We start from the raw sequence: 15,463 nt of genomic DNA on the forward strand, positions 1-15,463 counted from the left end.
TTGTTTGTTTATACACAAGCTTCCATCCTCTATCCTAGGAGGTTAAAATCCAAAATATATGTGAAATAGATGAGTATGACAACAAAAAAACAACATAAAAGAAAGAAGGATAGAAAAAGATAACTCAGTGGATGAAACGACTTTTGCTAGGGAATGTATTTTCTCATTAAAAGCAGGAAAACAAAAAAAAATATGTACAGTCAGTGTCAATCAAGCTAGGGGAACTAGAATTTGCTGCATGTTCAATTCAATTTCTCTTTGTTCTCAACTCTTTTCTTGTGGGGCCGAAGGCCAATCAAAGTGAAGTTGTTCATAGTCACCGCTCAAAAGGAGTCTCACTACGTCGTAATTTTAAACACATGTTAATTTTAAATAAAATTAATTAATTTTTTTATATTTTAAATTTGAGAAAATGTGCAAACAATTTATATGTATAATGTTCAATAAATATCATCAAATTATGTGTTTGTCACACATTATTTATTTTTTTTAATGTAAATTAAAAATATGCATTTTAATTTCTCTAAACCATAAAAATATTTAAAACTGATCAATCATTTTTTAATCACATGACATCACATGAAAATTATTACAAAATATTTAATATTTTTATTTAACAAATAATATAGATAAAACAAAATATATTGATTAGATACCATGAGTTAAGTTAACAAATTAAAATTTGGTTTAAGATTATACATTTTATTCTTTTTAAGTGTCAATTTATATATATTTTTTAAAATTCATATATCAAAAGTATAATTAACTCTTACATATAACATGACGAAACAATGCGGACCAATAAACAAAAGTTGCAAATTTTAAAATTTTAACAAAAATTATATATACATTTGACAAAAATCATAAAATGATAATTTTTCATATTTTATAAATATTTAATTCAATACTAACAACATACAAATACACCAATTACAAGGCCCGCATTTTCTCTTCCCAATCAACCTATACTGACTATAGCATACCCTTTAATCGACAAACCGCAAACGGAAAAGGGTTGCTAGCGGAAAATGTAGATTGAGTCCATACTGAAGCTTCTTTGCTTTCCATTTTCGACCTTTCTTCAGTGAGGAGAGGGGAATTTAAGGTGAAACAGGGAAAGCTTAGAGACAAACACAGTAATTCGGAAATAAGATTCATGTATTACGTTAAGAAGAAAGGAGGTTAACTACAAAAACCATAAGTTACAAAATAATTAAAATATTTACAGGCAGCCTTACCTTCCTATTTCTGCACCTGATGGTAACCAAAAAAGGCCTCTGGACTTCAAAAATCTCACATAAGTCGCCATCTTAATTTATAAAACATAAGGGACAACATTTAGCAGGAACTAGATGTGTGCAATTCCCTGTTGTGATGAAAAATTTTCAAATCTCAAAGTTTCTTGATGGAAACTTCAAGTAGGAAAATATAAGGCAGAAGAATACGACAAAATGAGATGGCTAATCTCCCATAAATAGATATCTGAGATCTTCAACAGTTAATCGAGCTGCTGAGCACCCACTTTGATCTTCACCAAAAGCAGAAGCAACCATTTTTCTTTTTTCTTCCTACATAGAGGCAAACGAAAAAGACAAGTATTACACAACAAATATTCACCAGCCTGGCAACAATGCAAATTCTTCATCTCCAAAGGCTAACACATTTGCTGGTCTTGCAAATTCCAGAAAAGATGCAAAAGGTCATACTGAACAATTATTATACAGCAATCCTGGTAATGACATCCAAATCAATAACACCAGAAATAATTAATAGTTCACACCCCTAACCAAAGTTGCTAAGTCAGTTGGCTTCCTTAACTAAAACAAGTGTCAAATTCTGGTAAGAGAGAGCCTATCTGACCTTGAACACTTCAGGCCCTTTAATGGTACAAGAAAATGATATTGCTTTCACTGTCGATCCATCAAATATACAAGAACCAGAGAGAATTAAAGGAAAATAAGAGTTCAACCACAGGCAATACCCATCCATCCCCATCCCCATCAAATTTTCTATATTTACATCTTTAATTGGAGGCAATTCTAAGTCATAGCACAATCTATAGAAAGAAAATACCTGAAGAGATAATATTCTATGTTCTACCGTGTTTTTAACGGTGATCCGAGATACAGTAACAGGACGAGTCTGTCCAATTCTATGTGTTCGATCAATAGCCTGGTCTTCAGTAGTTGGATTCCACCAAAGATCCAGAAGGATAACATGAGACGCAGCAACCATATTCAAACCAAGGTTTCCTGCTTTTAATGACATCAGCATCACAGTAACCTGCAAGAAAATCAATTGATGGGAAAAGTTGAGAAACAGAATTACATCATGTTCTACATCATTGATTTACTAAAGTAAAACATTAAAGCATGCTCTTAATGATTATTCAAGTGTTTACAGAATATATGCACGTATGCATGCAAGTCTACAAAATAATGACTAACCAGCCCACTAGGAAACAACCTATTGGAATTGGGGAATTATTTAAATTCATGAGGTAGAAACAAACCTCTGGGTCAGTATTGAAATCTTTAACACTCCTGTCTCGTGCAGCTAAAGACATTGTCCCATCAAGCCTCCTAAAGTTTATACTATGATTACGTAGTGATTGCGCAACCAAGTCCAACATACTAGTCCACTGTGAGAAAACAATTGCTTTTATTGGTCCATCGGCTAGTGAGCTTGAATAATCTGTTGTGTGCTCGGAAGATGAAGAAGTTTCACTGCATCCAATAGAACTTTGTAATTCAGAACTTGAATTCTTCAATAAACATCTTGACTGAAGAATTTCAATGACATTCTTGATTTTTGATGAACTGTACTCATCCTGTAAAATCACTGACTTTTCAAACAACTGAGGATGCATGGGACTACCATTAAGATCCTCGGTAATACAGCTCCTAAAAGTAGCTTTAGAGAAAACTACATCAGCACCAAGTTGTTCTTTACATGCAGGTGAAGGGCACATATTATCATCCCCTGTCAGATATTCTGACACACACTGATAACAGAAAACATGACCACACATGGTAACAACAGCGTCATCAGGTGGATCCTGTAAAAAAAACATTAAACATTAAGCATTAGAATAATCATACCGATTTTTTTGAAACAGTATACTTTTCAGCTAGCTAGACAAATACTGTGGGAGTAGGAATTGGAAAATAATTCAAATCTACTGCCTTGTCCAAAGAGTATTACAGGTGACAAAAAGTAATAATTAAGTAGCAAGAAAACCAAAAAAAAAAAAAAAAAACCCTTCTAGAAACCCACACTCCCACTCCAATAATTTTAGGAGTGTTACCCTTTCTGGATTGAACACTTTGAATTGCAATTGCCTCACCTTGGGTCTTAAAATATTAAAAATTACCATGACAGGGAACCTGCTTATATTCCGAAGAAATGCCATCATATAAAAATTACAGAAAAGTCATTGCTATACTAAAAACATTCAGATTATGTGCAATAGAGACATATTTAGGGAAAATACTACGTTCAAGAAAAACTCACATTGCATACAAGACAGATGGCAAAGGAAGTTTCCAAGCAGTTCAGTAGATTAATCAGCATTTCTCTAGGAAGTCTCTTTGCCATTTCTACAGAAACTTGTCCAAGAGAGTCAGAGTTTCGAAAGGAATCAGAGTTAAATCCTTTGACAAGAAGAGGATGATCACAAGCCTGGCGTAGGCGCAAAAGCATCAAAAGAATATTTGCATAATTTTGGTTCACAGTGCCAGCAGCTGCATATGCCTGTAGGAAACATATATTACAAGAAGTGTAACTATCAGATGATAGAGAATATTGAAAGGCATGATTTAATCTTCACATGAGCAAAAAAATTTACTGCAAAGCTTAGGTTACTCCATATTTACAGCATGATGTCAGACTGATATGAGCATGAAATTAGTGTAAATGAAATATGGTCAAGGCATTGTAAATGACATGTTCAGAAGACACCAACAGAAATCAAATGCTTGTAAATTACAGCAAAAAAACAATTTCTCTGACACAAATTAAATCTTTAAATTACAAAATTAATCCTAGTAAAGTGTATTATCAGGCAATTACATTCGAGCATAATAATCATTATGATTTTGTATAACAAAAAACTGTTGTGGACCAATTTGTACATTCTGCAAAATTGAACCAGATTATTGATAATGTTAATGGAAAATGTTCGAGAACCCAATTTGCACTATAAGGCTTACAAAAGAAGTTAAAAATATATATATATATATATATATAAACAATTTAGCTGCCCCACTTACAGTAAGATTCCATGTCCACCTAAAGTCTAAATAAAAGATAGATTCTAGGTAAAAACGAAGAAGAGGCAGTTGAGTCTGAAAATTTTGGACACTAAGGCAATGAAATTGGATACATACTATCAACTAAATATCTCCATGCATTATAATAACATAAACACAGAGAAGTTAATTATCATACTCTTATGAGAGAGTAAGTTCTTATCCATCTTACAAACTGCAGCCTAATGTAGAAAAAATACAGTAATCATCCACAGGGTTAGTTCTCTTAACTTCAACAAAGTTCACAAAAAACCCCACTTATTATTTTGGTTCAGGAAATAATGTCGAATGATGGTTCAAGAAAAGCGAAGGGGAACTTTATCATATTCCTGCACAGCAGATGGTCTCATCACCTGCACCATCCCATGTCTTAATCATGTGACATCTTTTTGCTACACAATAACACTGCAAACTTTTAATCACATTGCAACATTATTCAAACCTCCCCACCCCAAAAAATAACAAAAAAATGAATCATGCCTGAGAGGTGGACGTTCCTTGTTGAAGGGGAAAAATTACTAGAATCATTTCATTATCATTCCCCTAACTATATTTTGTGCAGAAATAGAACATAATGATTTGAAGAACAATAATAGGGATTTAAACTTCATATTTCAGATACGCACCACCCAGGGATTAAAAAAAAAGGCCTTCATTTGACAAACACCAAAGGTGGAATATGCTGCAGATGCAAATTAAAACAGAAGGATAATTCTGATTGAAATGGTACAACAATCACATGTTTTAAAAAGCGACTTGAAAGTGGTAACAAATATGAAGAATGAAAGGCACCTTAAATTGAGAACGCGAGTCAGCTTCTAGCTGGATATAGAAAGCCCGCTCTTCGGCTGTGAAGTCTACTTTAGACATCTGAATTGACTTTGGCGGCAACTTAATTATTGGCTCCCCATTGACCAATGTTGCTAGATAGAAACTAATCAAATCAGTCAAAACAGCAATAAAGATTCAAAGCTTAAATTCAAATACAGCACATCTATATTAGATAATACAGCTATTGATAATTGTCAAATGCAAAAGCGGTAATATTACTTCTGCATGACAAGGATGAATCCATAAAATGGGGGGTTTAGGGGCCTAAATCGCACATACTATGGGAAGATATGAAGTATGTTTAGAGTTTGTAGGGGCAAAGTATGAAGTTTCTCCTAATACACCAAAACCCACCTCCTAACTATTGTTAGAGAAGGGAATCACCTTTTGTACGGCGCAGCATTACTGTCTTCAAAACAGCTTGCAGCTTCTTGTAACCTTCTACATAATCTCTAGCTATTGGAACTTTTATCCCATTGCAAAATGCTTTATATAGAAAATATGGTTCATGTTTCAGGAACCTGAAGTAGCTATATAAATCATCAATAGCATTTTGCATAGGTGTTCCAGATAGGCACCACCTCCGCTTGGCCCGAAGACTGCAGCAGGCTCTAGCAACTTGTGTTCGATGATTTTTTATTGTTTGAGCTTCATCCAGTATCACCCTAAACCAATTTACTCTAGCAAGTGCACCAGCGCTAGAATCAATAACAGAGCCGTCAATTCCTTTCCTACCCTTTTTACCCTTCTTACCAACATTAGATGTTTTCTTCCTCTTCTTGTTAATTGAAAATTCAGAAGATAATCCATATTTTTCCCCACTTTTTTCATAACTCTCATCATCATCAACTATAGCTTGCTTAGGAACTTCATTGGTGACAATTGAATATGTTGTAAGAACCACATCATACTTGGCAAGTTCAGAAGGATCCTTGGTTCTGCTGCCTCCATGATAGATGAGGACTGAAAGTTTCGATTCTTCTGCAACTTTATCATCCAGCTCCCTGGCCCACTGTCGAAGAACACTTGCTGGACACACAACCAATGTACCTGCTGGTAGCCTCTGTCTGCTGAATGCCCCAGTAGAAGTACTCACTTCCAGAATTGACTTGGTATCATCAGATTCTCCATTCTGCTTTACTTTGTCTGACCCACCAGTACCGCTATGATCATCATCATCCAAATTCAGTGCTACAGTTGTGTTTTGCTAGATCTTCTGATTTTAATTTGGACTCTAAAAACTTCTGCATTTGTATAAGAGCAATCATTGAGATTGTTTTACCCAGGCCCTGCAAGATCAAGCCATCATCAGTATCAGCAGAAAAATTATGCTACAAATTATGCATGAAGGAACATCGATCATTTATATAAATAAAATTAACACTGGATTTTAAACAAGTAACCTGATCATCAGCTAATATTCCACCCAAACAATATCCACTTCTTGTTTCTCTATGAAGCATCCAATGTAATGCAATCTTCTGCAAAATTCAATGATTAAATAACCCATGAAACATGGACAAAAAAAAAAAAAAGAAATAACCACCAACATAAACCAAGGAATCGTCCATGACAGGTAAAAAAATATAACCTGATGTCTGAGAAGAGGAACAGACAAAAGACCATCAGGTAGAGTAGCTTCAACTTTTGGTTGGTTGAGGTCCTGCAAGAAACATAAGCCCCTCATATTTAATCTTTCTAAACACATGAAATATGGAACAATTTTTTAGCAACTTGAAATATAAAGAAGACAACAAAATATTATTGTGTACACACAAATCACATGAAGAAAGGCACAAGGGCAAAAAGGCAAGAAAAGAAACCTATGGCCAAATTCATACTCGATAATTTTAGCATAAGAAAGTTAATTAAATTCACAATTGTAAATAGCCACAGTAGCATGTTTGTCTGAGGTAAAATTCAGAAGTCCAGCAAGTTTGTCTTAAACTTAAATAACCATAGAGTTTGTATTTTACAAACCAAAAAAACAAAAATGCAGAATGAGGATATAGCTCCTTCTTATCAAAATAACATCACCCCAATGTAAGATGCAGAATTTCCATAATCAGTAGTGGATCATCAAATGTCAAATCATGATAAGAAAGAGGAAAGTCTCAGATCCAACAAGAAATACCTCCAGTGCTGCTTGATAAATCATTCTCTCATCATTTACAGGAACTCTTTCTTCGCTTACTCCAGCACGATATAGAGGATCATTAGAACCGGCAAACTGTGTATAATTAACAGACTTTCCAAGCATCAAAGATGGAGGAAGGATCCTACTAGTGTTTCTGTACATAACTTCAGCATTATTGCCCCTGCTATAATGATCTCTCATATAGCCCTGACTATTGGAAAAGCTAGGGCCAGCCAAATGGTTAGAGCTTCCTTGAGCATCAAGAATCTGATTGCTGCTAACATTCTCCACTAAATTGTCCGATTTACTACTTGGTCCAGAGAGTTGAAGAGATGGAGGAAGAATCCTCTTTAGAGCCTTCTGAGATGTCAGTTTCTCAAAATCAGAGCCAGAACCTTTAGCAATTCCTGGATTAGCAGTCCGAGGCTGACCAATATTCCCATTCCCGGTAAAATATTCAGGACCATCATCTAGGGCAATAAGTTGAGTTGAGGCTTTAACTTTGTCACTGGGGTCATTTGTCAGAACTTTTAGCCATGAATGGTTATTTACATTTGAAGAGTTTAAATTAGAAAACCGTGCTTGATTGGGAGAAGGAATCTTTTGAGACTGCCTAGCATACCCTGCATATTTACAAATGTTTATATGGGTCATTGTGAATAAAACATTGAACTTTGAAACTCAGACCATATGGTAAGTTTGCAAACCACAGACTAACCAGTACTCCTTGAATTTGTGCCATGTGTAACTGCCCATTCTGGAAGAACCCTTAAAGATGAGGTATTTTTGTTTCCGACATCTTCTATCTCCAGCTCACTATTAGAAGAACTAATGTCTATTGAATTCATAGCAGCCATTAGAGTTGAAAAGTTACTTTTTTTATCCTTAGCTGAAGCAGAAAGCAGATTCCTAAAAGGAAACTCAACCAGTGGTAAGAAATAATCTGTGGCCTACAAAATACTAACATTTACAACCCACCCCCATTTTGCCATAAAAAATGTAGAATATTTCCACTAACCAGGATGGGGTATCTTAAAATTATCCTGCAAAATCATCCATTTAAGAAAGAGCAACTTGTACGAGCTGAACCTAGGAAATCACAAAGGTGATCCACGTGGTCAAACATCTAACAACCACTTCCTTCACAACAGCATTAAACAAATAAGCGAAATCATTTAAAAATGAAAAGAAAACATCAAAATCTTGACTTGATGAAAACCAAGAAACTCTATGAAGATTTAATTACCATTTGTTAACAAAGTACCAAATCAACATATTAACAATCTTAATTTATGCTTTTACTGAACCAAACAAATAAAACTTTACCATTCATCGTCAAAAGCTATCTATTAAATTGGCCATTTACGGTTGTTGCAGTGGCAAACAACAAGCTATTGGAGCAAGCACCAAGATTTTAGGAAGTATGTTCAATTCTACTTAGAGAAGTACACCTATGCCAATGGCACAATACAGAACCTTAATTCTACATGAATTCATGAGAAAGGGGCTCCCCTTTTTCCTCAAAAAAAATGTGTTTATCTTTAAATTTCCTTACGAAAACAGAGGCCTAATCTCCTTGAACAATTACTAATTTTTGTACAGCGCTACGTATAATTCCTAAATTCTTTTTCCAGATTCATTAACAAGGTCCCCTCAACTAAAATGGGTATTCCTCATCTGATTCTCTAAGCGAGTCAAATGATTTAAATAAATCAAAACCTATCACGCAAAAATTAATAATCACCCCATCAAAAAGTTTCAGTTTCTATTCAAAATTATACAGCACCATTGCTCCCCCCTGCCCCCACTAAAACAAACAACAACAACAAATTCCTATCAACCTAAAACCAAACAAATAAAAAAAAAAATGCAAGTTCAAAGCCCCACAAAAAAACAGAACAAAGCCAGTTAGCAAGTCGACTTCATTACAAGTTCAAAAATTCAAACTTGATAAAACCAAGGAGATACATTCACAGAAAATAACCGATAGAGACATAAAAAGGAAGGCAAATTAAACGACCAAATTAGAACTTAATCAAGTCAATTAAATAATTAAAAAAAACCCTACCATTGGTTCGGGTTCTTCATTAAAAAAGCTACAGTCGGTAGGATCCTTCTTTTAAATGACTGGTAATGTTTAAAGAAGTCAGAATTTCTCACCAGCAAGGGACTGCCTAGTTTGCAAACCGTAAAATTTGAGAGAGCGAAAATCAGGAAAGAAAGAGAGAGACAACGGCAACGTTTAGAACAAGGAAGAAAACAGGGGCAATGACTAATGACAGAGCGTCAAGTTTTAGGATTATGGTAATAATTGTTGTTAGCGAATATTTATTGCGTAATCAATATTTTTAATGTAGGTTAAACTTTTTTAAGCTATTAGAATTTTCATTTTTTTTTAAACTATATTAAAAATAAAATTAAGTACAAATATAATTTTCATTTATTATATATTTTTTATAAAATTAATATTTTACATATAAGATAAATAAATAGTTATTTTATTTTATTAAAGATATTATTTTTGTACTTTTATTTTTTAAAATTAGAAAATAATAGTATAAAATAATTTATTGAAATAACATATATAACCATAAAAGTTAAAATCATTTTTAATATTTACATTATATTAATTAATATAATTTTATATTTAATTTTTATTATAAAAAACTAATAATTGATTGATATTATCATATTTCATTAAATGCGTATTTGTATGAACACTTTTATTTTAGTTTTTGTTTAATAAAAAATATTTGTATTTCCTTTTTGTTAGTATGGATTTTTAGTTTATATTTTAATTGAGATTTAGATTTTTTTTATTTTCAAAATTTATGAATTTAAAAAATATAAAAAGTCTTCAATTAAACAGATAAAAAAATTAAATTTACATGTATTTTTATCTACAACTCTGCTGTAACCAATTATTTGATTGACACCTACCCAAAAAGAAAAGGAATAATTTTATCATATACAAAAGATAATAAAAAATTTTAGTTGGTATTCATCGCATAAAAGCAAAAAAATAGAAGATGAGATTACACTTAAATGGAAAAAAAAAAAAGATGTATATTATTTCATTAAGCACAAACAAATTTGTCTACAAAATATTTATCCCCATTTGTGTTATATCAAAAATGCATAAGTAAATAAACATAAAAAGGTATTAACAAATATATTCATAAAATATTTCTCTCTTTTTTGTTTAAAGTCTTTATACTAAATGTTTAAACTCATATATCAATTGCTATAGCCAAACAATAAGAAATAGGACTAAACTCACCCCTTTTTTGTCATAACAAAAGAAAGAGAGATCAATCCAAGGTATGGGATAAAATGCATGATACTAATAATAGCAAGAGCATTTTTTAATGCATGTAATCAAGTGATGTACACAATCAAGTTCAAATACATGTATTCAAACACAAAAGTATAAAAATATTGTAATATATCTAATTTTAGCATTTTAGTATAAGTCAACAAATTTACTTCATAAAATTTATGAGCAAAGGATAATGAATGATATTCAACCAACTCATAGATCATCTTAGCATAAGATGTGCTTAGAACCTAAAACATTAATAGCAATTAACCATAAATTCAAGAAGCATATGCATACAAGCTCATACCAATTGTTAAAGATATGTTATCATAAAGTATATCGATTGTTATCACAAAACAAATCAAGCAAAATTGTATTCTAAGATTTTTCTTTCTTTTCAAAAAAAGAATTAATCAATTTAAGGCACACATAATTTTGCATGAACGGTACAAGCTATATTAATAATAAGCACATAAACAAGCATCTATGAAAGTTAAAAAATTAGCAATTTTAATACCAATTGTTACCAATTTTATTCAATAACTTTCATAAAGCACACATACTTCAAGCATATGAAAGATTCATTCAATACATGCATAAATGATAATAGTAATATTTCATAAGCTATCCTACCCAAACAAGAATCAAAAGCTTGTATGTATTTAATAAAACATGAATACTATTAAGCAATAAAGTTCAATTATCATCATGTCAGAACAAAGATTATTCAAGTATTTTCTAAATATGATAAACATGTAAGCTATAGCAAAGAAATAATAAAAGTATAATTATTCAAGTATATTTCAAATTATTTTAATATAAAGTGATATTCTTAATCCAAACATATACAAGTATATAAATACAATTCAAACATATTTTTCAATCAAAATCATACAAGCATATGCAAAAATATTTCAAATCACATTTAACAATATACTAATAAAGATACAAATATTTAGACATAATGCGGTACATGCTATCTCAATGATATCAATCAATGAACATGTTTAAAGAAATCAATCTATTTAACTCATATGCATGTCCAAAGATTCAAACAAATATTCGTGCAATAAAAGCTATTAATCAAAACAAATAAGAACTAGGTATAAATATTAATCAATCCAAGCATTTAACAAAGTTAAGATAAATTCTTTCAAGTAGCTTGCTGATTAATTTGTGTAATATGTTTATATATTCAACTACAAAGCCATATATTTGGACATATCAAAGCAAGCATATGTATGTATTCAAACTCATATATCATATCATAAGGTCGATACATTTACCTCCATCCAAGTCAAGCTTTGTTGTTATACTCATTTGGCTTTGAATTCTTCAATCCACTTCATTTGAGCAAAACTAAGCTTGATTGATAATGATGACATGCTTTACTTGCCATACTTGAAATTTAAAAAATGTAAGCTCATTCATGCTCATTTCAAGTTCTTCTACCATAGACTTAAAAATTATTATTGACAAAAAAATGTTAATTAATAGCATCAAGAATATCAATTGATAAAAATTATAATAATTATTAGAAAATAAATTTCATATTCTAAGTCATTATAAGTAGAAGAAAAATTTGCTCATTAAGCAGAAGTTGCCAATTTGCTGGCAAATCATTCAATATTAATTAAAGTTATAGACCATTTATCATAATAAATATTATATAGCATAATGGTGGCACTAAAACAAAAATTATTAAATAATATGCAAAATATCAATCTTTCTAGATCATTTATGAGCACAATGAGGATATATTCAATAATTATGTATATTCAATAAATTACTAAAGAATATGTCAAGATAAATTTTAGGTCATATGCAAACTAAAAACTCAAGAAAGATATATTTATCATCAAAAATATATTTAAGAAAATTTTAGTACAAAAGCATAAATATGTCTACACAAATTATAGGCCATAATCAACAATGACTTAAGTTAAAAATATGCATCATAAGAAAATCATTTACTCAAGTCATATTGTAACCATGCCAAGTCAAAAAAAATCATATTTATCATATATGAACACACTTGACAAGAAAAATAGATAAACTAACAACACATATCAGTAAACACAATTAGTTCATCAATACTTAATCCTAAACCAAAAGATAAGTCAATTAAGCACAAGTTCTAAAATATTTCATAAAATTAATTAATCAATTTAGTACAAGAGCAAGTATATTTAAAAATATTTTAAAAATTAAGAGATAAAAAAATTTAAGTATTTTCAAATCATAAGCATTGAGGTCAAGTTGAATTAATGATTATATGAATACATATTTTGACCAAAAATATAGATGAACAATGAAACAATATATATCACTTAAAAAAAAGATATTCATCAATTCACCAACATCACAAATTAAGAATCAAAACAATTATATATAACACAATCAAGTTTAAAGAATTCACAATATCCAAGCATTATAAACAAATTGAGCAAATTTAAATATCATGGTTATATAGTCATATTCAACAATCATAAACCAATATGTATAAAAGTCACCAAATCATTTTCATCATACCAAAATCATTCAAACAAACATATTTATGTAAAATATCATAGGACAAATCATTCAAAACTTAATATTTTCAAGATTTTTATTTTTGATATTTTAAAGCTCATTTTTGCTTGAAATACCTTAATAAATCTTATAACTAGTCAAGCTCTTTTTTAACCATCTTGAACCATTCCAATAAGTTTTAAATGACAAAACAAAGTTGTTCAAGTAGTCATTTGGTCTTAAAAATAAGAAAATCAAAAAGTCAATTCTTAAATCTTATATTTCCTTGAAAAATGCTATTAAGATGGCAAATATGTTTAAACTCACATTTAAGCTCTTAAAACCATTTAAAAAAGTTTTATAACACACTTTGAAAAAGTTCAAACGGTTTTTATGCTCATAAATGTTCAAAAACAAGATTTGATATTTTAAGCTCCAAAATCCTTTGAAACTTGCATGTAACATTTATGAAAAATTGAAACCATTGTAAGTTATCAAGTTTTCTTTGTTTGAACAAGTTTAAATAACTGAATTTAAGATATTCAAATTCATTTTATAATTAAAAGCTTGCTAAAATAAAATTTTATATTTTAAGACTTGACTCTAGCAAAAATCACTTTCAAAGCAAAATATAAAATTTCAAACTCATTAAGCTTTGAGTGCTCTCCCTAGGTTTGTGCATAAATATAAAAATAATTAAGCACATAACTTAATCACATCAAGCATATATAGAATATATCTCAAGCATTAAATATAATATCAACAAGCATATGTGGGCATTTATTTCCTTCAAAACAATTTAGAATTAATCAAGATATATCAATAAAGCATATAACAATTTAGTACTCAAAATTCATCAAGAATAGGTAATCAAATTCAAATTCATAAAAATTTAGAGATTACCCATCTCTATTGTATGTCTAGAGTTCCAATCTTAAATATCACATTGTAGCTTCTTGCTCTAGCATACCTATAAGAGACAATCTTATTTTATTTTTGGTACCCAAATTGCTTTAGATCCTTAAAAGTTGTCACCAAGTCTTTTGTTCTTTTAGGAACTCATACTTGTCTAATTTTAAATGAAACTTTTTTTTCTAATAGGAGAAGTTGGTGAAGTATGACCATGAAAATAACAAAACTTGCATTTAATCATTTTAGTGCTTAAACTCTTGTCTAAAAGCTCTTGTTTTTCATTCATCAAAACTTTAAATTTCTTTTTCAATTATAAATTCTCTTTTTCTAGCATTTTATTTCTCTTTTGATAAGCTTCAAAATTTATTTTCAATTTATAGTTTTTTTCTCAATCATTTTTTGTATTTATTAAGAAATCATTTTCAATATTCAATTTTAAAATCATTTTCTTGTATTTCATTCTTATTGACTAAAATTCTATAACTAACTCATCAAAAATATCTTGTAATTCATCAAAAGTATATGAATTTGAATCAATTAAGTTAAAGGTTATCTTAGGTTCTTCAAAAGCCATAAGACATGATGTATTTTGATTGAAAAGTTATCTTTCATATAGCTCATCCAACTTTTTTCATATTTCATTTAAAATTGAGTAATTTGAGACTAAGTTGAAGTAATGAGAGTTAAGAGCTCCATAGAGTAAGCACTTGACCTTGGCATCATCCATCACTTGGTTCAAATAGTTTACATCATTTAAAAGAATTTCAAGCTTTATTTCTATCACATTTTAAGCTCTAAAATTTTGGGTCATTATGAACACATTCATCCTTATTCTTCATTCATAAAATTCCAATTTATTGAATATAGGAGCTTTGAAGATTACCTCACCATCTTGAAACCTCAATTAAGCCATAGAATCTTCACTCAATATGGTTAAACCTATAAAAAAAGTACCTTTGAAGCTTGGAGTGGTGTTATGATTTACAACATTTATTTTAGGCTTGAATATGTTCAGTCAGAGCTTAGAACTATTCCATGGTTAGGTTGACCTGTTGTGGGGTAAGTTGGTCTATATGTAAGCTGTTGTAGGTTTCAATTTTAGCAGGGATGATTATCCCTCCTTTCTCATTGGCTCTCTTCCTAGGTGGTATGGTTTCTAGCTTGGCTAAGGAATAAATTGCCCCTTATTTGGTACATAAAATATTGGTATCAAGCTTTGAACTAAAGGACAAAATTCTAAAATCATAGGAAAAAGAAGAGAGCAGTTAAAGGTAAAGGTAGTAGGTGTTCTCTACATTTGCATTTTGAAACTTAAGTCATAAATCGATGTAAAAAAAATTGGAAAGAAAGAAAAATAAGAATATATGAATATAATCGAAATGAAATGATAGTACTTTGTTGTCTCCGTTTATAGGTAAAAAGTAAGGGGTTTGTAAGGCATAA

The 15,463-nt window shown here is 30.5% G+C and overlaps 1 protein-coding gene across 1 annotated transcript; it reads right to left on the reverse strand.

Moving 5' to 3' along the window:
• Positions 1 to 859: 859 nt before the first annotated feature.
• On the reverse strand, positions 860 to 9,576 carry LOC111282036 (helicase-like transcription factor CHR28). The gene is given in 14 exon segments (XM_022869935.2): positions 860 to 1,568; positions 2,074 to 2,283; positions 2,513 to 3,058; positions 3,514 to 3,753; positions 5,103 to 5,233; positions 5,526 to 6,340; positions 6,342 to 6,430; positions 6,545 to 6,622; positions 6,733 to 6,804; positions 7,276 to 7,901; positions 7,997 to 8,141; positions 8,144 to 8,187; positions 8,297 to 8,367; positions 9,347 to 9,576. Coding segments are annotated over 14 exon segments (3,195 nt in total). The 5' UTR covers positions 9,367 to 9,576; the 3' UTR covers positions 860 to 1,460.
• Positions 9,577 to 15,463: the final 5,887 nt, after the last annotated feature.

This window comes from Durio zibethinus, chromosome 5 (genome assembly GCF_047325235.1).
Source record: "Durio zibethinus cultivar Kanyao isolate XHJ-2024 chromosome 5, ASM4732523v1, whole genome shotgun sequence".
Lineage (NCBI taxonomy): Eukaryota > Viridiplantae > Streptophyta > Magnoliopsida > Malvales > Malvaceae > Durio > Durio zibethinus.